The following is a 23,699-nucleotide window of genomic DNA, read 5'->3' on the forward strand; positions in this document are numbered from 1 at the left end:
GACATAAAATTTTGAGAGTTAACATTTACTTAATTGCTGTGGTACTTATGCTAAGCGCACAGTGTGACATATTATCGGCTGTTAAAAAGGGTCGTTTCTGAAGGGGGGAAAGATCTGTAAAATCACATGACAGTCCTTTGCTAAAATGATTACCCTACTCTCTTTAAAATTTCCATCTGAGCAGACTGGCTCAGTAGCCCGTAGGAATGTACCCCCGTGATCTTGAAGGGAAGGGGTGTGCCGGTTAGTCTGTCTGCCTCTCTCTTCCCACCACACAGCCATTCTCTTTCTGTTCTGACCCACACACTGCCCTCCCAGGCTCTTTGCCCTGTGGCTTCCAGGTGGGTTTTACTAATGAAAGGTATCAAGGACAAGAGATCAGAGGGCAGAAGGGGAGAGAGAGAGATCGGACTCTCATCAGCCCTGCGCTGCCCTGGGGTGCAGGTGGCAGCCCAGCTGGCCCCCTCTAACGCCGGCCCCTCCCCGCAGGCCTTCCTGCGGCTGGAAGAAAACCCTTCCCCACTGTTTGTTGTTGGGTTCCCCGTGCCTCAGTCTCCTGCTGGTCCCTTAACTGGCCTACTCATTTGGCAATGGCTTCTTTACTAGTGTCTCCTCACGCGAATCCTTTGGGTGGAATTCCGCCACCTGCCAGGATCACGTGGCGGCAAAGAAATCAGCAGAACACTGGTGTCTTGGTTCTGGCACTTCTGGGCTGCATGGCCCTAAGCAATCTCCTCAATTCCCCCTGCTTCATTTCGGTCCTCTGTAAAATGAGAACAACGATTATGCCCACTTCTAAAGGGCTTAGCTCAGTGAGTACAGCAAGACACACATAATGCTGTTCCTACCAGCTTGGATGAGGAATGGAGAATGCTTTCTTTTCCTGGACTAAGTCGGGGCAAATGTGGTCTCTACGAACTCACTCCATGATCTCTTCAGAATGGAGCCAGCTGGTAAATAACCGCTAACATCGACATCCAAATACTGGCAGACAGTTAAGCTGACAGTTTCCAAAGAGATGGTTTAAGCCATGTTTGTTTGTTTGTTTTTGCAATGCATTATAAGTTATATGAACCTTTAATACTCCTATTTTCTGTCTCCCTGATGCCCGACTGTGTGTTATTTTTAAATAGCCCATGGATAGCTGCTGGACACAGGCTAGGTGAGCTCTGGTTCAGGCACACAAGATGAGTCCTCCAAGCTCATATGAATGACAATAACGGCAGCCGAGCTGGTAGATTTGGAGCTAGGAAACAAAAATATTCCAGTCTGCGGTATTTGGAGAAGCACTGTAGCATGCATGCCGGCAAAGTGACCAACAGGAAATTGGGGCCTGGACCCCAATGTGTGAGGAGTTGTGTGTGTGATTCTGTGCAAGTGTCCTCTTAGCCCCCTCCACCTCAGTGCCATCACCAGAGCCTGGTGCAGCGGGAGAGCTTCAGAACCACGGTGCACAGGCCACTTGAGTGACCGCAGCTTAGCGGGGACCACGAAGAGGTTTGGAAAAGCAACCAACAGCAGGTGTCTGCTGTCTCAGAAAGGAGGTGAGGTCCAGGTCTCTCAGTGCTTGCTTTTCTTTTAGGCCAAACAAAGGCTGAGACACCCTCACGAGAGAGCATACGTATCGGTGAGCAAACTCCCAGAAACGTCTTAAAGAAACATGAGGCTGCCAAATGCTGGCTTATTTTCCCAGGTGCCTCACCAAGGGCTAATGTAGATTTGAGACTAACACAATGTGCCAGATTTTTTTCTTGCCTCTCCACTCCACGTTCAGCTCCTTCCCATATTTCTTGCTCCTCTCCATTTTGGGACCTGCACCTGCCCCCATTTCAACGGCAAAAGGTGGAATTAGAAAACTATGCCGGTGCCTTCTTGATTTGCTGTTAGAAGGAACTTCTCTCTTTTTCTTTTCCCCCAGAAGTGAAGAGGCTAAGAGAAAGCAGTTGACCTCTGGTCAGCTTTTTCTGTATGTTGCTGTGATGGTGATAAATTGCTTTGCTTCCACTGCCCCTCATGCAGGGCAAGGCTGTGGACTCTCCGTTCTCAGTGCATTGCTTCTTCATTCCTTTCCTGCAGGTTTCTGTTTGTTGGCTTATTTTCTATTATATTTTCTATTATATGAGTGCAGTAAGGGCAGTTTCTTTATCAACATCATCAATAAATGTTCCTGAGGCACTGAACGTAGAATACAGAACTAGGCAGAGATGTATAAGACATGCTTCCTTTTCCAGAAGATTGTAATCGACCGGGGGAGCAGGACCTAAATAAGTAATAAAATAGAACTCAAGTTCATGCAGGGTGGAGAGTGCAAAGAGCAAGGAGAGGCAGTCGCCGGTGCTGGCCATTGCCAGGTCCATGATCACTGGGGTGTGTCTCACAAAAGGGATCTTAGTCCGCCCTAATGCCCCTTGAGGAAAGGATTGTCCCCATTTTACAGAACGTGAAAATGAAGTCAGAGAGCGGAGTTGCTCTCCCACAGAGTGTCCACTGTATCTCATCACCTACTTACTCCATGAAGGGGAGAAGTGGGGTGGGGATTCAACAAGAAGAATTCAAGGCAGAAGTATTGATTGAGTGCCTGGGCCCAGCAATGATTCTCAAAGTGTGTACCCTGGAGCTGTGGCATTAGCATCTCCTGGGAACCTGCCAGCAAGGCAGAGTCTCAGGCCCCAACCTCCCCCCCAACCTGCTGAATCAGAACCTTCGGGGCTTGGAGCCCAGCAATTTGTGTTTTAACTAGCCCTCCAAGTTACTAAAAAATGGGCCCAAGCTGAGTAGCGTTGATCCAGGGAAAAGAGCGCCACCTGGGGGGAGTTTGAAGGAAGCAGGTAATTGGAGGTGGGGGCAAGGTGATAGGCTGGATTGAGCAGCACGCAGAATCCAGAGTTCTGATGGCAGGCAGCACACAAACCTCGCGGGGTGAGGAGGGGCCTGGTATAGCACTCCCCCTCCCCGCCCCCCAGGGTACTTCTGGGAGTAGCTGGTTGTTCTGACAGGGCCTCTGCAGATTCTTAGACCTAGTGTGTTTGCATCATCCTTACACTGAAGACTTCAGGGGTGCGTCCGGTGCCGAGGGCTCCCTCTGCCTAATGGGTTAGAGGGCTGGCTGGCTGTGCCCAGCAGGGAGCTCCCCTGAGGCCTGGAGGGGAACTGCAGGCACAGAGGTTGTGACCATCTTAAAATTCTCGTGCTCCATTTGGGTGTTTCTAAAGCCATGGGTGTTTTAACCATGATGAAATGTGAGCATTACCCTTAAATGCCATCCATCCATCGAAGGGAAAAGTTAACAAGAGAATGATCTGGATCATTTCTCTTCGTACCCTGGAGCAGGCCATTAGAAAAAATAAAACTGCTCCATCACCATGGAGACAGCCTGCCCTAGGAGGATGATTGAAAGAGTCTTCAGGACAGCCCATTTGTCCTTCAATTTTATTTTCACTTTAATTATTGTGAAATCAGATTTAAGCGTTGACCATAGCCTCCAATTCCAGCCAGCTGAAAAGAGAAGCACATTCCTGGATTTGTGTAGACAAGCAAGAAGACTGCTGATTGTTATCTTGATCCAGATAAAAACCGTGCTTTTAAATAACACTTTCACACGTGGGGAAATGAGAGGTATTTCTTGTTGCTGTTACAGAGAATAATCATGAGTCGATTGTGTAGATCAGCAGAAAACACCTCTTTATTGCTGTTTGGAGTTGTGATGTCATCTGGTGTGAGCAGCTTTACTTTGGGGTCATCTGTCGGAATTTTGATGAGGAGACAGACTAATAGGGAATCAGAAGTCAAGTTCCCCAAACTTTATAATGACAACTTTACAGATGTTAATTCTCAAATTCTCCTTGGAAAACATCGGTTGTAGGTAGAATACACCAAGCTCAGGTGTGGGCTTTTTGGGAGGTGGGTTTTGGGGTTGTTGTTGTTTTTTTTTTTTTAACTATACATTACAAAATCTAGCACCAGTCAATCACTCTTGGGTTATAATGAAATGGAAACGGGCCAACCTTTTATTGACTCTACTGGCATTCTGAAATTCAGAATGGACTGGTGATACACACCTGGGCCTTAAGGAAAAATCAGAAGAAATTAAATCCTATAAACTTTAGTGGTCGGCGTTTTGCATCTCTGTGCTCAAAGAAAGTGTATCTGAGGTGACACAGACTACATCTTACTGACGCTTCAGTTTCTTCAGGAAATGTCATTTGATTGTCCGCGTAGGTGTATAGGGCGGAGCGTTTCATCACTTCATTATGTCCTGTTGATTAACTTTGAGTGGAGAGTTTGTGGACCATGAGCTTCTCATTCATCTCTAATCAAGACTTCCTTGAGCTATTGCGATTCCACGTGAACGCTGATCATATTCGTGAAATAAGTAGAGCCTCTTCCCCTCAGATTCTTGTCAAAAGTTATGTAGAGTAGTTTCTATCGTCTCCCCCAAATTATACTATTTTGTGGTGTCTCCTCGTAAACTCCCTGAGCTGTTCCGGGTCGTCAACCAAGTTGACGGGAGGAAAGTTGGCAGGGAGGAAAGACCCAGGACACTTTTCTGCCGGATCACCTGGGGTATGTAAGAGTGAGGAGGTGACCTTGAACACAATCAGGTGGTCCAGGGAGAACGAGCAGGCTCTCTGGTCACTCAGGTCTCACCTTTGTGGTTGTATGGCTCGCTCGATATTTAATGTACTTTATTTAATGTATGATATTTAATGTATTTAATGCATCGTGACAATTCATAGCTTTCTTACTCCTCTTCCACATTTTTAATATTTTCCTCCTTACTTTTTTCTAAAATATATGCAACCTTTACATTTATCCCACATTAAATGGTAACAACAGCTGCCCCAGATTCTTGTCCACCCCATGGTCCCCTCTAACTCTCTGCCCAGCATTAGGTCTCACTGTCATTCTTCTCAAAGGAATCCTCTCCTTCCTTTTCTGTCTGGCTGCTTCACCTGTTACCGTCTTTGCTTTTGTCGAGAGCACTGCTCTGCTCTTTTTGAACCTCATGTCTCCTTCCTCTTCCTTTTCAGCAGTTCTGAAGCTCTAGTCAGTGTCACCTTCCTGGGTCCCCTCATTTCTCCTACTCAGGTTTCATTTTTTTCTTCAGACCCGTATTTGGGTAATGCTGTGCTTTAGAGATCCACCTTGATTATCTTCTCGATCTGTACCCATTCGTGAATATGTTGGCTCTAAGAGCAGCAATGTGCTGATGACATCCAAATCTCTAAGACGAGTGCCTGAGCCCCATCACCGTCTTCATTTACCGTCCCTCTTGTGTGTAGGGCTAAGGCACTATGGTCAACTCTCTTACCAAAAAGAACTTGGGAGTCGTCCTTGGTTTTTCCTTTCTTTCATACCTTTCCTGCAGCTCATAGGTGACAGTTTCTGACCATTGACAAGCTAAGTACCTCTCTGATGTGTCCGTTCTCTCTCCCTCCCATTCTGCCTTAGTCCCTGTCTTCATCGTCTCTTTTCTAGATTAGTGGCATGCCCCCCACCTCGGTCAATTCCCTACCTGCAGGTATGCAACTCCCAAGTGACTCCTGAAGAAATGTTCTGAGATGGCCGTTCCTCATTTTCCTGCTCTGCTTATAAATCTTACATGGCACCCTAATTCTTTCAACATCAGATTCTAATTTTATACATAGTTCTCAAGGCCCTAGCTCGGCTCCCCTTGAGCCCGGCTCCCCTTCTCTCTTCCTGAACTCCTCTCCCCTTTTCTAACCTGCTGCCACCGATAAATACTTAGAATTCTTGAACATGTTTTTTTGCATCTCTGGCTTCTCACATGCTGGTCCTCAGGTCTATACCTCCTTTATTTTCGTTATTCCCACTTCACCCCACCCCATTAGCAAACACCTACTCCTCCTCCAACGCCACATCCAGACGATCTCCTGGAAGCCTTCTCTCTTTCCTGCTTCGCATTCCCCACTCACCCCAGAAGTGGCCCATGAGTCTGAGATGTGCTTCTGTGTAGTGCCCTCCAGTGCGCCACACATTTCTGTGCCCATCGCCGCCAACGGCATAAGCTCTGTGGACAGTGCTTATAGTCACTCTGACACCAAAGGTCAAAACACAACTAGTAAATGGTCTTGAAGGAAAAAAAAAAGATTAGAAGAACAGAATTTGAGTGAACTGAAGCTTTGATTGTTTGACATTGAATTTAGTCAGTAGTGTGCCAGAGCTCACTCATTTAGGCTCATGAGAGCCGTATTAAAAAAAAAATCAGGAATTTTTTCAGCGGATTGTTAACCCATATGTAGCTCAAAATTGGCCATAGTGGAAATATTTATACGCAGGAAATCACCAAGAACTGCAAATCAGGGCTTTTAGTTATTAGAGAATTATTTTCCAACAGACAGCTGATACTCATGATGATGGTACAGTGAATTCATCCGAGCTCCTGTCCATCAAAAATGAGATATCATTAAAACTCCTAGATGCCAGTTGCTGAGAGTTCAAATTCTTTTTTTCTTTTTCTTAAATATGTTTTATTGATTATGCTATTTACAGTTGTCCCATTCCCCCACCCTCTGCTTTATTCCCCTCTGCCCTGCACATCCCTACCACCCACATTGCCCCCACCTTAGTTCATGTCCATGGGTCATACATATAAGCTCTTTGGCTTCTACATTTCCTATACTATTCTTAACCTCCCCCTGTCTATTTTCTACCTACCATTTGTGTTTCTTATTTCCTGTACTTTTTACACCATTGCCCCCCTCCCTTTCCCCACTGATAACCCTCCATGTGATCTCCATTTCTGTGATTCTGTTCCTGTTCTAGTTGTTTGCTTAGTCTGATTTTGGTTTTGGGTTTTTTGGTTTTTTTTTTAAGTTCAGTTGTTGATAGTTGTGGGTATGTTATAATTTTACTGTTCATATTTTTTTATCATTTTTCTTAGATAAGTCCCTTTAACATTTTGTATAATAAGGGCTTGGTGATGATGAACTCCTTTAACTTGATCTTATCCAGGAAGCACTTTATTTGCCCTTCCATTCTAAATGATAGCTTTGCTGGGTAGAGGAATCTTGGATGTGGGTAGAAGAATCTTGGGTGTAGGTCCTTGCCTTTCATGACTTTGAATACTTCTTTCCAGCCCCTTCTTGCCTGCAAGGTTTCTTTGGAGAAATCAGCTGACAGTCTAAAAATGGGAACTACTTTGTAGGTAACTATCTCCTGTTCTTTTGCTGCTTTTAAGACTCTCTCCTTCATTTTAATCTTGGGTAATGTAATTATAATGTGCCTTGGTGTGTTACTCTTTGGGTCCAATTTCTTCGGGATTCTCTGAGCTTTCTGGGATTCCTGGAAGTCTATTTCTTTTGCCAGATTGGAGAAGTTCTTCTTTATTATTTTTTCAAATAAGTTTTCAATTTCTTCTTCTCCCTCTCCTCCTTCTTGCACCCTTATGATTCAGATGTTGAAACATTAAAGTTGTCCCGGAGGTTCCTAAGCCTCTCCTCATTTTTTAAAATTCTTGTTCTTCATTCTGTTCTGGTTGACTGTTTCTTCCTTCTGCTCCAAACCATTGATTTGAGTCCTGGTTTCCTTCCCATCACTCTTGATCCCCTGTAGATTTTCCTTTATATCACTTTTCATTGCCTTCACTTGTTCCTCTATTTCTGCAACCATACTCAACCAGTTCTATGAGCATCCTGATTACCAGTGTTTTGAACTGTGCATCTGATAGGTTGGCTATGTCTTTGTTGCTTAGCTGTATATTTTCTGGAGCTTTGATCTGTTCTTTCATTTGGGCCTTTTTTTTCCCCCCTCAGTGTGCCTGTTACAAAGTAAGGGGTGGCGCCTTAAGTGTTCACCAGGGCGGGGCAACCACGTAGCAGCGTTGTGACGTTGTATGTGGGGGAGGGGTCTGAGAGGGAACAATGGTGCTTGCTTCGCTCTCTGACAGTCTTCAGTCACTTCCCCTGCTACCCACAAGCAAATTAGGCCATTCCGGTGCTGATTTCCAGGTGGGTGGACTTGTGTTCATTCTAGGACCCTGTGGGTCCCTCTGACAAACTCTCCTATGAGGCTGGGAGTTTCTCCCACTGCCGCCACAACCCCTACAGGTGTTTTCAATCAGAAGTGTGAGGCTTTATTTCCTGGCCCTGGAACCCTGGGTTGCAAGGTCTGCCTTGCTCCCCAGTTGTTTCTCCTGGTTTATCTGCACTTGAATGTGGGACCACCCACTCCTCCAGCTGCCACCTTGTCATGAGTCCTCTCTGCCCCAACTACCCTGACAGGCAGAGGGCGAGTCTCAGCCTCTTCTACCAGTCTGGATGAATGTTTCTTCCTTAACTCCTTGGTTGTCGGACATCCATACAGTTTGATTTTGTCAGTTCAAGTTGTTTTTTGTTTTTAAATTTGTTGTGGTCCTCCTTTTGGTTGTTCGAGGAGGCACAGTGTGTCTCCCTATGCCTCAGATTGGTCTGGAAGTCCAGTTCACATTCTCTGTCTCTTCTGTCCATCCCTACCACTCCTGCCTTAGTTCGGGTCTTCTTCTCTGTCCTGCTGTATTGCTTTCCAGAGACTGTACCACGAGACATCATTATTGTTAAATCTACCATTAGATAACATGTGTGTGAGAACCCTATCAATCTGAAATTGAAGAAAATTAGATGTATTTGACTAATAGGGAAAAATAGTGTACAATCATTTCTTCTATAAAGAGGGGGCTGACACTTTTGGTTCACTACTAGTTGCCTATGAAGTCATTTTCCCTGTTGTAGTGACAGGTAAATTTTTACAGACTGAGTCCATGACCATAGCACTTACTTCCAAAAACAGTTGGCCAGGGCTAGGTTATGCCCTGTAGATATGAGACAGTGACAGTAATTAGATCACAATGGTGTTGACCCCATGACTTTTGACCTCATGATTATCCGGTTCTTTCCAGCTGATCAAAAGCAATCCATCAATGAAAATATCCACCAGGGGGAATGTTATTGTGGGATAGTTACTAGAGCCATCTCTGTCCTGACTTTGCCCTAAGCCTCGTCTGGGGAGAGAGCTCCTTGGGTTGCCTCAGCAGTGGTTTGCCACTCCCCAGCCTGGTTGCAGGTCTGTCTGTAATTGGCATCGGTAAAGGTGCAAGAATGCCATGTGAGAACGCCATATCTTCTTCTAAGCCACGCAGCCTCATTAGGAGAGTAAAACGTGTGAGCCTTCCAAGCAGCTTCTCTCCCTCTGGGTTGTTGAACCTCACTGGCTGTCAGCACAGCCCTATGGGCCACAGAAGTTCAGAGAATTACTTCAATAATATGACAACCTCTTCCATTTAAAATGGAATTCAATGCCGGCTTCCCTCAGAGGCAGTCATTGAAATTCCGTGCATGATCCATTCCTCTAGTCACTTAACAGTGTCTCTCGTGTTTGCCCTGATTTTTTTTTTAAAAAGAAGAAGAAAACCAGCTTTGTAGTTGCGATAACATGGATCAGGATGGTATAATTGCAGTGAAGAGGCCCCCAAGCTTGCAGTAATAGGATGGCTCATCTGATGCGTATTGCCATTAGAAAATGACCCATGCATGCGTGGATGTTCTCAGGGGACAGTAAAGAGCCTTTTAAGAATTACACTCTGTGCGGTATGAAAGCTAATGAGAAAAAGAGCACATACAAGAAAAACTACTTGCTTCAGGAAGCATGGTTCCACTTAGGGCCTGTCGCAGCTCTCCTCAAGTTCATTAGAATGCAAGGGCATCACTGGGACATGGACTGCATTCCCTTTCTCCCCACGCAGCTCCCGGCAGGTCGTTCTGCATCTGTGCCTGAGGACTTAAAACCACTGAATAACAAATGGTGAGCAAACGAGAGAGGCTGGCTGCAGACAGCGCCCATAGATAAAGTAAAGGCCAACACTGACACAATGATGAGAGAAGTCATCATGGGCCTTAAGAACAACAACAACAAAAAAGGCAATTTCTACAATTTCTTGTTCTCCCCTTTTTGAAGTCTTAGGATGATTCCACGCTATTTTACTTCACACCTAAGAACAGAACAGTATCTGATTATGATTTACAGGCTAGGTGTTTTGATCCAGTTTCTTGATTTTTTGGCACGTTTGAAGATTAACAAAGGCTTCCAGTTAATCTATGCCACTTCCTCTTTTTCAAAGTCCTCCTTAGAGTTTGAGGTCCCACACGTTGGGAGGTTGGCACAGAGAAAAATGCTTCAAAAAATTCATACCTTGCTTTTCAAAGTTGGCCCCACCTGGCCTGTATTGTCACAGCTGGGATTTATCACCTTGCACTTGTACTTGAGCAGGACAGCTCTGTAAAGGCCGGCGAAACCAGGCACCTTCCTTAGTGCCCAAGGACCCCTGGTTCAGGAGACCACAGAAATGCCGTGATGATCAAGCCTCTTCTCCCCACCCAAGGCCGCCGTGAGCCCCCATGTGCTACAGGACTCCCTGCGGTAGTGACAGCGCCCTAGTAACAGAGTAAACCTGGGGAACAAAGCCACAGTGTTCATAGGATTACGAAGCATAATGATAGCAGTGTATTAACTCCGAAAGTACAGGCCTGAGGGATCTCGATTTCTCCAGGCCTTCACCTGACATCCCAGATTGCTCTGCAGAGTCCCTAATATATCTTTTTTTGGTCTTACCTGTTTTTTATCATTCAAAACTATAAATACTATTTTTGTTTTCAAAAGCCAAGTGATTTTCCTCGGGGCAACCGGTTGCCTAGAATAGTCCAATGACCAAATTGATCTTATATTTCATGTGGAAATAAACTATTTTTATCCTTTAACATCATTTTGCTAAACACAATTCAGAGGAAATATACAGTATCCAAATGTCGTGAGGAGAGCCTTGTTTGAAAAGCTCCTATTGATTGAAAACCATAGAATCAGCCGATTAGAAAGTAATGAAGTATATAAGAGGACTGGTGTTCATTTGACAGACCCCCACCCCACACGAGCCCACCTCTCTGGTGCCCCACTACCCAAGTAACAGACTTTAACACTTATTGAGTGGTATGAGTTGATTTTGGCAGGGCAATTATGCTTTTGGATTTTCTTCCTTTGATACCAGGAAGATCTCGTTCAACAAAGTGTGGATCATAACTCTTGTTTGCTTTGCTCCGTTGTTTTAACTATTGAGAAAACAATTAATGCAGTAAATGGCCATTGAGTATCTACCACACTAAAGGGATCATGTCAGGGTATGAAAGTTGGAAAAATGTGTAAGCAATAGTACCACCATCTAACAAGGAAAAGCAAGGGGGCTGAAGTCAGAAAACCACAGCTTCATTTCTAGCTTTCCCTTCTCCTGGTGGTGTGACCTCAACAAGTTTCTGCCTCTCTCCTCTCAGGGGAGGCCAACCTTTTGCTGTCTCTGGACCACACTGGAAGAAGTACACTGCAACATGTAGTCACGAAAACATCTCATCCCGTTTTCAGTAGAGTTGCAGTTTTGTGTTGGGCCACAGGTGGGACACCCTGCATCACCACTGTCTCTTTGGTGACAGGAGTTTAGTAACAACCCCTGCCTCCCAGGACTGCTGTGGCTATAAGGAAAAGGCCTTTAATTCGTTGTTTGGATTAGAGCAAATGATCCACAAAGAGAGCTAGTTAACTCGTTTTTAATGGAAAGGCTTCAAAGAAGATGAATGTGTAGTGGGATTGATGGGAAACCGAGAAACAAACCCGGCGGATACTGGAAAGTGGTGCATGAACCCTGGAGGGGGGCAAAGGGAGAGGCCGGTCCCGGCAAAGCGTCGGTCCTCTTCATATGGCTCCTCAGCTGCGCCACAGCCGAGCTGCTGTGTCGTTCCGCCACAAAATCACACACAGACCGTCGCGTTTGGATTCGTAATCAAACAGCACGCTGACTCCTGAGGAACTTGGAGAAACATTTGTATCTTGACTCATCCGACACAAGCGATTTTTTTAAAGAAGTTTATTCATTTTAAACATTTGAAAGGACACTCTACCCTGTTAAGAATGCTTCACTTAGCAAACAAACGCGACATGGAAACCACGCTGCTCGGGTGGGAAGGGGAGGCAGTGAGAACCGTCTAGCTCCGCCGTTCGTTTTCTCTGTAGATCCTTGGCCTCTGAATCACACCTTTCCCCGTCTCCAGCCTCCAAAAGTGCCTGCAGCAATCAGGGAGATGAAACCATGAGAGGGCAGGTTACTGCTTTGTCATCTCATTCATCCCCAAAATGTTGGATCCATGACCAAGTATTCAAATACGAATGTTTAACGTCAGTTGCAATCACGCCAGTTTATCATCCTCAGTCATTTCACATCCCTTGACAGAATATTAATGAATTAAACTAGAACTACAAATAATATTCAGTAACTATTGTATTTTAGTAGAAACACTATTACATCTTCAGATTTATAAGATCCAGGCATTTTAAATCTCATAACTCCTCCATCTTAGCAGAATGCATTTTTTTATTTGCTAGGAGGCATTTGTCCACTCCTAACCTTCTTAATTCCAGAAAATAAATGATGCACGTGACTTGACAATTGAATTAGTCTTGACTGGAAAAGAAATAATAAAAACAGCTAAAGTCTTCATGACCTCCACAGCACGCCTGCGGGCTAGGTTCTGTTGCTGTTTCTGTTTCCCGAGATGTAGCGTATCTTGCTAATCCTCAATAAATATGAAAAACTGATCATTTCACAGCTGAGAATCGACACGCCAGAACACATTTCTCATTGGAATAGAGGAGATAAGCCGGTTACCACCAGCGCCACCGCATCTGCCTTCGGGCGTGTGGTGGCCCAGACAGGCGCTGTCAGTTCATTCTGAGGTCACTGCTGTCACGTCTCTATTGGTCTTTTTCTGGACCAGAGCTCAGAGTCACAAGCCACGCAGGGGCCTCCTTTCTTTTTTAAGGACCGTTCTGCCAGCTGCCTTCTGTAACATAATTTACAGAAATGGGTACTGCCAATTAAACCATTCCAGGTGTAAATCACTTGCCCGGAGAGTGAATTGAGTAATGAATGGGATTCATGAGTATAAATCGGGCTCTCTTTATACTTAAGTTTTCCTTTCCAAATGGTAGAATGTCATTCGCTCCCCACATAAATCTTTATTTGCCTTGAGTGTGTTTACTGGTGGGAAGCTCCAGGCAGAACTGCTGGCCCATCGCTATGTATAACTGAATATTAAAGGTCACAAATCACCAGGCGGCGGAGGCCTGGGGAGGGAGACCTGCGGCCTCCATAGCTCTGCTCTCGGCAAAGGCCCCGTGGTGCTCCCACAGGCTCCGCCCCTTCATGGGGAGGAGCCCACACCCCCTCCTCATTCATTCTATGTCCTTGAATATCATTGGATACGTGCCTCCTCCTCCTTCCAAGACATCCTGTTTGTCACATGCCTTAACATCTCTACTATCATAAGACTTATTTTCTCTTCCCTGCAATTTGGGTTTAGAGCCGGTACATCAATCTCTGGTAAGCCTCCTCGGTTTATTTTCGAGCGGACTCTGGGAAAGGATGGAAGGACTCATAAGCATAAATACATAAATAACAGTTAAAAGCAAGGTCCCTCCTGACCTCTGGCCTCTGCTGTCCTCTTTTCGTCCACAAGGTAGCTGCATGTATTCCGCCAAAGGCCCACGGAGGGCAGCGGGGCTTTTACCATGTGACCAAATGCAAGTCAAAAGTTTAAATGACACTTGTCTCATTTTCCACCTGTGCTCTGAATCCTCATTTGGAAATAGGCTTCATTAAATACATTTACCGTTACCATCTACGTTCAGGTAGAACAGACTTCAGAGTAAGTTCCCACTGCCTGCCCTTTGCCATAGAAATCAATGGTCAGGAAGACTGTGGGGCCCGAGTTTTCTACAACTGCTCCACGTTATTTCCTTAGGCACTTAACAATTCTTGTTACAATGAATTTGACGTGGCCAGGAAGAATGTAAACATAAAATAATAAAAGAGCAACAGACTTTTTTTTTTAGGGCCAGCAGATAAGTGAATTAGAGTGGAAGACCAAGGCAATAGGAAATAATAGAAACCATGTTTTGTTTTGTTTTGTTTTGGCACTTAATGTTAAAAGACATCTCTCCAAAGTGCTTCTGCATAGGAGGCATTCTGGGAGGTAGTGTGGACCATGACGTGGCCTTGGTCACATTTCTTGTTCCCAAGTCCGATGGTTTTTCCCTATTGTACAAACTGTGAACATTTTCAGGTATGCAGTCCTCGAGCTGGGGTTATTAGTCTCAAAGAGACCTGCAGAGCGTGTTAAAGGAAGGCTGTAACTACGTACTGTGGGCACGATGTAGCTTGTAGGGAGATGGTCATTACTCTTCATTGAATCCTTCATAGGTGGTATCTCTATAAAAATTCAAAATAACCCAGTACATTATCACTATGGAAATGAAGGAAGGTGAGTGATATGAACAGTAACAACACAATGGGACACATTAGGAAAAGTCGAGGGTAACTTTCTGCATTCTACACCTGCTCCACCCACCCAAGCTCACCCCCTCAGTGCCCACACTGACTACCCATGGTTTCACCTCCTTCGATGAATTGAGCTCATCTCCTAACTCAGTGACTATTCGTGAGCCGTGTTTCCACAATATGTCTATGGTGGGAGGAGATACTTTTCTGTCTGGCCAAGGATAGCAAAATACTGTCCTCTGTAAAGACTGTACCATAACTGTATCCTTCTTCACCGTCCTCAATATAAAGGTTGAATTCACACATGCACTCAGAGTATAGGTTACATATTAACAATGCATGTTGATCTGAGATTTTTTTTACCTTTTGTTTCTGTTTTGTAAACCTAGTTGTAAGACTTAGCTTAGTGTTTGTGTTAAGAAAATCTAAGACTTTAAAGAGTCCCCTCATTGAACAGTGAATCTGTTCTCAGTTAAGAGAAGAGCTACAATTATTCCCAGGTGTGCAGTGTGGCTCATAACATGGGCTCCGGAAGGGCCTTATTCTTCAGACAGCGAGAAGTGAATTGGTTTTGGTTCTCTGCCACCATATATTCCACCCAAGTCATCACTTTCTTTCCGACGTTTATAATAGTTCACAGCCATACTTAAAGGATACTTTAAAGTACTTGTGGTTGTGATAAAAATAACTAGAACAAATAAAAGTTGGCCCATTGAAAGAAAAAGAACCAAACCAATGACCCCCGCAGAAGGACACAAACAGATACATTTTTAAAGGTTGCGCTCTGTACCATCTGTGATAGGTGCATGGTCACTTACTGGAGTATGTTAGCAAAATTATTCTCATAGCACAAAAGCATGCCATCCTTTCCTTGCAGTTGAAGTCTTTTGTCTAAGGAAATGGATGTTGAATCAGTCAGGGTAGTGAATCCTTTGGTTCATGAGGACACAGAAAATGGAAAGCATGTGAAGTTAATAGGCTGTTTGGTGGCTTTTGGGTGAAATGAGGTTGTGCAGATAGGTGAGAGAATAAGAGACCGAGTCAATTTAATTTAAAAAATTAATCTGTGAGTTCTCCAAGTATGATCAAGACCAAAGCAAAAGACATACTGGAAAGATATAATTTATAGCTGTTAACTGATGTCAACAGAGGCCCCTGTGTTTGTGTTGTGAAAAATTCACCGTCGCCACAACTGGACCATCTGCACCAAAATGGAAGTATCAGTCAATCCTTTGGATCCACCCCTTGTCCCCTCTTAGAAGCAAAGAAAAAATGCAGTCATACAAAATAAGCAGTTGGATAACATGGAGATTGAGAGATCTGAGAGTCGGCCTGTAAACAGATGCTCTCATCCCCACCAAATACCACTTGTGTTTTTCCTGGTGCTACCTGTTCAAAAGGTGGTTTTTCTTTGCAGGTTACCAGCCGGTCTTGTCTGGTCAGCAGGGGTTCCAAGGCCTCGTGGGAGTGCCGCAGCCGCCCCAGAGTCAGGGTGTCATGAGCAACCAGCCAGGAACTCCGGTGCAAAGTGTGATGGTCTCCTACCCAACGATGTCTTCATATCAGGTGCACGTCGGCCACTTGGAAACTGTGGGTTATAAAGTACATCCCCATGTCTGGGTGGGGGGCAGCCTTGGGCACAGACACTGTCAGTGGTTGGCTTTGAGACGAGATTAGAACAGAAGAGTTAGAAAATGGGAAATGCATGCCTCTATCATTACTATAGTATCATTACTATGGGCGTGGTTCCATATAAACTGCGAGAAAATTCTTTGGTCTAAACTTACGTTCATTACGACCTTCAGGAGTTCTATGGAAATTTTGCTGATTGAGAGAAAGCCCTCATAACAAATTCCCACTCATTTTTGTACACCCCCTTGGAAAAAACTTCATTTTATCACAGTTATAAGATTCATTTTACCACCATTATGTTATAAGAGATCTAAGAATGAGTCTCAGATTCATTCAAAGGGCATTTAAGGGGCATAACAACTGCATTTCCCAGACCAAATCCATATTGGGCATTTAAAAAGTGTTCTATACCCTTTCGTGACTTGCACCCTGAAGTACCCTGGAAGCAGAATGAAGGGTTAGTGAAGAGCTTTAATCTTTACATTTAGCTGCTCCAGATAACCAGGTGCTTCTGGCCCTAGAGAATCTACCCTCAGCTCTCCCACCCTAACAAACCTTACTCACCTTGTATCAGTGTCTTCCTCTAGCTCCATATTAGATGTTCTTGAAAGCTGCAGACTGAGACTGAGTCAGGTGCCTGGGACAAAAGCCGCTCTTGCGACACATGGCTACAGGCCACTTTGTTGGCATAAAACCAGAACAGGAGCCTGGCTCTCCAATCCAGAGTGGGAGATGCAGAGGGCTTGCTGCCGCTGGCGGTAGCGGGAGAGAGGAGAAACTCAGAACCAACACCTCTGCGCATTTACTGCCTGCCAGACGTGCGCCAAGGGTTGCACGTCACCCTTGCAGTCTTCCCAGCGGTACTGTGAAGTAGGTGACATTATGCAAATGGTCTAGGCAGGGGTGTCCAACCTTCTGGTGTCTCTGGGCCACACATTAAATACATTGCGACACATAACCACAAAAATATCTCATAAGGTTTTAAGTAAATTTACGATTTTGTGTTGGGCTGCATTTCCAGCCATCCTGGGCCGCATGCAACCCAGGGAATCAGAGAGGTTAAGCGACTTACCCAGTGTGAAACAGCTAATAACAGGCAGAGCTGAGATTGGTGAACCCAAAATCTTGAATATCTTTCACGCCATCACAGTAGCTCATTGGATGCCCCCAAAAGAACCTCTTCATGAAGGGTTCCCTCTTGTGTCTTCCTACAGGTGCCAATGACCCAAGGTTCTCAAGGACTGCCCCAGCAGTCGTACCAACAACCAATCATGCTACCTAACCAGACAGGTCAAGGGTCACTCCCAGCCACTGGAATGCCTGTTTACTGTAACGTCACGCCGCCGACCCCTCAGAACAGCCTCAGGCTGATCGGCCCGCACTGCCCCTCCAGCACTGTCCCCGTGATGTCGGCCAGCTGCAGGACGAACTGTGCGAGTGTGGGCGACGCCGGGTGGCAGGTCAAGTTCTGAGCGCTCTGGCTGCGGTGGGTCTCTTCGCACCATCGCCCACGGCCTTTAAGGGAAGAGGAGCAAGGTGGGGAAAACTGGCCGAGGACTTAAGTATTCACTCAACACTCACATGATTGCTGCTGGTATTCTGTAAAAAACAAAAACAACACACAAAAAAACAACACAAACAAAGACTAATACACACATTAGCTGGTAAATGGTGCATATTTCCGTCATGTCTGCTAGGTACGCCTTTATAGCTTAGCTAGTGACATGAATTCATCAAGGTAAGATTTTCTCCTACCACTGAATACCACTGTGTAGACGATACTACCCCTACTTTGGATTATTAGTTTTGTACTTTGTGTTGAGTTTGTGATGCTAAAACTATTTAAAAATTATATACTGAACTCATATTGTACCAAAGCTGTCATGGAAAAAGCAAAGAATTGATGAATGGAAGGAATAATTTATATACACTATAGAGTTTTCTTTTTTTAATGGATATCTACTGTATTGTAGTGTTGAACCAAAATAAAACTATTTGACCTTACGGAGGAAGGTCATGTTTTTACCACCAGTTTGGCTCCGTCTCTCTTCCAGTATGTGTCCCCTGGTTCCCTCTTCGAGCTCCATTTCACGACTAAGGCAGGAGGAGGATGTTCCGGGTGTCTGTGAGTGAACTGGAATCACACGTAGGAGGCGTAGTCAGCAAACTCTTGGCCAACTGCAGTTCCTTGTCCTCACGCCAGAGGGCCCTGCAAGGGGGACGGCATCTGTTTCATCCACTCACCGACGTCGCATTTTTGAAGTGTGCCCCTGGGTTTTCATTTCAGGGCCATCGGATACATGTCCCTGCACTTCCCCAGTCAGGACAAGCCGCGTGCCTTGTGGGCAGCAGTCCTGTCCCCAGCTCTGCTCCACCCTTGTTCGTGTTCCACCGTCTACCTGGAAAACAGGATTCCTTGGTTCAAAGGGAAATTAGAAGAGGCGTGGTTTAATTTCACTGATTATCTGAGGTCCTACGGTGTCGAGTGCCACTAGTATTGACTCAGACGTGCTAATGTCTGTTCTAGTAACTGAAAACAAGGTGAAATATAGCAATGATTTAGTCACAAAGAGTCAGAACATGGGCAAAAACGCTTAAAAGAGGCTTGTTGCTGTCTAATCCCACAACGTTTTGTCTCCTGTCCATTCTGCAATGAAAATTGCCTTGACCGATAGTAACAGAACTCCAAATGTCGACTCTGGCCCTCTGATAGGTATTTAATGGGGCAATAAAACCCCAAAGTTTTCACTTTCCATTCATGGTACAGTGACTAGTAATTTCCTATTTTATACTTTCTGCCTAAAAACTATTATTATCAATAGGAGGGATTTGCAAAGTATATATGACTAGCTCCCACTGTTTTTCATATTATCTCATTCTTTATATTAGATTTTCTATTTTCATATTGGTTAGCTGGACATGGAGTTAAGCACCTAACTAAGAATGCTGCCCACCAGTTCACCATGTCTTACTTGCATCCTATCATTATATTTTTCCTTTACCCCATGTCAAGAGCTTCATTTCTTGTGACATCTGCCCCATTTTTCCCAAATCTCAGTGTACTGGTTTCTTCATGTAAATAAGCCCTCACTATGAAAAATGTTCTAAAAGGGGGACGTTGCATTTTTTTTACTGAGCCATTAAACCGATGCACTGAGTAACTCTGAAACCCACAGCTGCTCTGAGGAGCAGCATTGTGCTTGCCCCACTGACATCTTCCCCTAATGCAGGGAGGGGGCTGACCCCTACAGATTCGCTTGTTAAATACATGCTCTGTGTAGCCCTCTGATCTCCACAGAGGATTTGGGTCCCAAACTCGCGGATCCAAATATGAGTCTGAATGTTTATCTTCTTATCCTGGAGTTCTGGGAAATTCTGATCTTTTCTTTAATGATCCCTAGAATTACTGAGCCTCATTTCCCATCGATTTGAAACATACATCACGTCAGTGGTAAAGATGGGCCGCCTTTCTCGTCGGCCAGACGAGTCACACACTTTCACATGTAGATATCTGGCTATTTAAACAAATCGTTGACATGATTACAGACGTCCCTCATTTTTCCCTACTTTGCCCCGTTCCACCCAGCCTCCCCCCTCGCCCTGGCTTCACAACATCATTTTCTGTGCCCATGGGCCATTCATACGTACATATATGTTCTTTGGCTCACTCATATGCAGAAGCTAATTAGAACAAAATACACTGACAAAATAAAACCAGAGGCATGGATCCATAGAACAAACCGACAGATTTCAGAGGGGAGAGGGGTGGGGGAGACTGGAAGAGATTAGGCATTTGGCTTCAATTATGTAAGTCTTTTCAGATACTGTTTCAGGCTGAGCCTTGTCCTCTACTTTCACTAAATGTTGATATTCGGCATCATTCCAAATCTTATGTTTACTCTCTTTTACATTAGCATATTTAGGATGGTAGAATAGAGGTGGTTTTATTAGGGAAGCATTTTGAGAATTTAATTTGTTCTCAGAACACTCCAATTTTTCACGTTGGTTAATAATCTCTTCGCAATCACATTTTCTATTTCCATTTATCGCTTAGGTAGAGATACATGGACACACATCTGCACACACACAGATATGGTCGTTCCTAATCACGCTCTATACCTCCGTGTGAGTATAAAGAATGAGTGCCTTTTGCTTTCGACAGTATTTTTGCATATTTGATTACATCCGAATTATGTGGCACCACTCAAAATAAACACAAATAGTTTTTAGAAGCATTTAGATATATTCTTGTAGATTTAATCATACATTTGGTTATTCTGTGATAGTTGGAACCAAATGTTCTAGGATAGAACTAGGATACCAGTGCATTTCAGCCAGAATTATTTCATTGTTTTCATATACTTCCACAGAATGTGGGGTGGGGGTAGGAGAGTGTGTTACAAAATGTTATGGAAATGGAACTATGTAATTAATTATAAGTGTGGCTGGAGGATTTAGAATAAAGTTATAAACCATCATAACAAAATAAGTGAGGTACATACGAGCCAGAGCAGCGTTTACCAGAGAGATTTGAAGGGCCCTGGTCAGGTACTCAGTTGGTTAGAGCATCGTCCCAGTACACCAAGGTTGCAGGTTCCACCTCCAGTCACGGAGCACAGACAAAGCAACTATAAATGCACAAATAAGTAGAACAACCATCCAATGTCTCTCTCCCCCTCTCCCTCTCCCTTTCTCTCCCTCTCTCTCTCTTTCTCTCTAAAATCAATCAATACATTTTTTAAAAGAGAGATATTAGAAGGACGAAGCAAACACAGGTGGGGAAGAGGACACTGCCGCAGAAATGGCTCTGAGATCTCCTAAACGCCTCCTGAGGCTCTGCCCCTGCTGTGCCAGCAGCTAGAGGTGATGGATGCTCTCATCCTCCCATCCTCCCGTGAACCTGCGTTCCGTGCACAGGCACCTGCTGTGGCAGAGGGCCCGGCGCACCCCTCACCTGGCCCTGGCACTTGCCATCACAGACAACTTCATCACCTTACAGACCAAAAGTATTATAAACACCTCACCCTAAAGGAGGAACTAAAAAAAATTGTTTGGGTTTTGCATCGAAGCAGTATCTGAGAATAGTGGTTTCTCAAGTATTTCTATGGAAGACTCCTTTCTTGAGATACTTATAGTTCGTATATAAAAAAAAAGACCACGGACAATAATTATTGGGAGGCACAATTAATGAAGGTTAAGCAATCTTCTTAAAAGCTCTCTGATTTCTCCAAGCCATTAATCTATCACTTTATATCATGAATTTCCAGGAGGGAGACGTTAGGTACACAGTTCCTCAAACTTAATTGAACCTGATACCCATTTATCACAGCCTACATCAAAAGACTAAGGTGATGAAGAACATATTTGTCTAAGAGATTATATTAGAGCATCTTAAAACAAGAGGACACATATGGTTACTTCAATTCTATATCAACCACGTTACGTATCAAAATGTAACATCACACCCCTACTTTCAGCTATGACGACTTTCAGCGACGGACCAAGCCAGCACGATTTCCTCCAAGAATGTGTGAGCCTGGAAGGCCATGCCATACTGCCAATATTCCTGGACCTGTTTGTTTTCAAAATTCTTAATGTTGAAGGGGTTTTCAGAATTAATTATGTTCGTCTAATAAATCACTAAATGCAAAGGAAATTAGTCACAGGCCTCATGTGAAAACTGCACGTAAAGGTAGGTTTTTGGAGAAGGAGCAGTTGGCTTTGGTTGTAGCTCTATGAGGCTTTTGGCCCCTCCCANCGGACCAAGCCAGCACGATTTCCTCCAAGAATGTGTGAGCCTGGAAGGCCATGCCATACTGCCAATATTCCTGGACCTGTTTGTTTTCAAAATTCTTAATGTTGAAGGGGTTTTCAGAATTAATTATGTTCGTCTATAAATCACTAAACGCAAAGGAAATTACTCACAGGCCTCATGTGAAAAATGCACGTAAAGGTAGGTTTTTGGAGAAGGAGCAGTTGGCTTTGGTTGTAGCTCTATGAGGCTTTTGGCCCCTCCCAGATGACATTTGGGCCATGCAGACATGAGGCCGGGTGAGTTACAATGCCAGCCAAGGGAAATGCCTGAAGGAAAAGGAAAGACATGTGGGAAGCCTGAATAGTATCATTCAGGCTGATCAGAGTAGGAGCTGACTATATCGGATGAGCACTTGGAAATTCACAGTGGGCCTGGTGGGCATGACCTTGAAAAGCCAGAGTTAACAGGCAAATGGGAGCTTCTGAAGACTTTCGAGTGGAGGGTAATATGGTCTTGGCCATGGTTTACAAAGACATGGGGGCCTCAAAAAGTAGGATGGACAGGACTTGAAAAGGCTCTTCATTCAGAAACTGGAGATGCACACAGTGAGAGTTCAGGTCTGGCACCGAGCTGCCCCTACAGCGTTGTGGGGTAAATCGGAGTGAGCACTAGCGATTAACATCCAGCAATTGCACTGTGTGCCTGGCAAAGCTTTAGCTTTAGCATGTTTTTTGTTTCTGCTTCTCAGACAGAAACTGCTGCATCTAAGTGCCCCATCTCAAGCTGCATGACAAGGCATAGTTACTATAACCTGTCAGGGTAAAACAAATGAAGAAAGCTGAAATTAGAGGCACCATGGGAAGACCGCCAAGTCTCTGTCACGGCATATTCTGTATCGATACACAATACACAGTGAAATGTGATATTAAGTTCCTACTGCCCCTTGTTTTAAAAAATGGTGAGAACACTTTTCTATTATGACTCAGAAAAAAATCACTTCCTGTACCCTATGGATGCTACTTGTTCTACAGAAGACCAGCAATCTACGCTTTTTTCTGTGAATTTGCCCCAAACCCTCTTTACTAGGAAAGTTGTTCCCTTTAGAGCTTTGAGGTTATTTTCCTGTAGCTCTCAGTTTTAGTTTCAAATTTGAGTCTTCATCACGTGCTTTCTGTGAAGTATCGCGACCTCCCCTTTTCTCTACAAATGATTTGACATTATTATGTGTGATCCGCTCAAGAGCTTCTTTCTGAGCTGGGTTCAGCATTTTATGCACACAGTAGGGGTGAGAGACATCCAATAATCTTCTCTTGTAGAGGAAAATCATTTCCTTATTGATATCCTCACAGAGATCTGATTCTTCTCCTGGGCACCAGACTGCTTTCTCTAAGACCATACTAACCAACTCCCTGACCACAGAAACTCAGGGAGTGCTTGGATGCTTGTGTTAGTTATTTGCTTTGTCTTGTTTTAGTGCTTCTTTTCTTAAATTCCATTTTACTCTCAGTTTTAGCATAGGGGAGGAAAGAGCACAGAAACTGAGCAAACGGGAGAAGACATAAGTCTGCATAGGGGTGAACACCAGAACTGGGTGTGACGGGCCGTCAAGAAACAAGGCATTCGTGGTGATGCCCAGGCCTGGACCCATGCCGCTGGAGGACAGCCAGTTTTCAGTGCTTAGGGCTCCACACTTTCTGTGTCTGGTATGCACAGTGGACAGGAGTGGGGAGGGAGACAGTGAGGCATAGATACAGGGATCCTGGAATTCAAAACAGGGCGGATTATTGTAAAAGTTGCAATCATGTTTCTAACTAGAAGTTTCAGTGGTTCCATATGAATGGCCCTAGAAAACACTCTGGCTAATGGTGGGGGCAGTGTAGGGCCATATTGCTCCCTCTGTTTCCCCTAAGATTTCAGTGTGTTAATGTATTTGAAACCATC

At 44.5% G+C, this 23,699-nt stretch overlaps 1 protein-coding gene across 2 annotated transcripts in view; it reads left to right on the forward strand.

Annotated features, from left to right (window-relative positions):
* ARPP21 (cAMP regulated phosphoprotein 21) overlaps positions 1 to 18,034 on the forward strand; it is a 146,781-nt gene extending 128,747 nt beyond the window's left edge. For both annotated transcript variants that reach the window (XM_037070763.1, XM_037070762.1), the window contains 2 exons: positions 15,789 to 15,937; positions 17,218 to 18,034. In XM_037070763.1, the coding sequence (XP_036926658.1) occupies positions 15,789 to 15,937; positions 17,218 to 17,475 (407 nt within the window). In that variant the 3' untranslated portion in view covers positions 17,476 to 18,034. The remainder of the gene's footprint in view (positions 1 to 15,788; positions 15,938 to 17,217) is intronic.
* Positions 18,035 to 23,699: the final 5,665 nt, after the last annotated feature.

The sequence above is a fragment of the Sturnira hondurensis genome, unplaced genomic scaffold, assembly GCF_014824575.4.
Source record: "Sturnira hondurensis isolate 20B ecotype Veracruz unplaced genomic scaffold, ASM1482457v3 Scaffold0019006, whole genome shotgun sequence".
In the NCBI taxonomy this organism is placed as follows: domain Eukaryota; kingdom Metazoa; phylum Chordata; class Mammalia; order Chiroptera; family Phyllostomidae; genus Sturnira; species Sturnira hondurensis.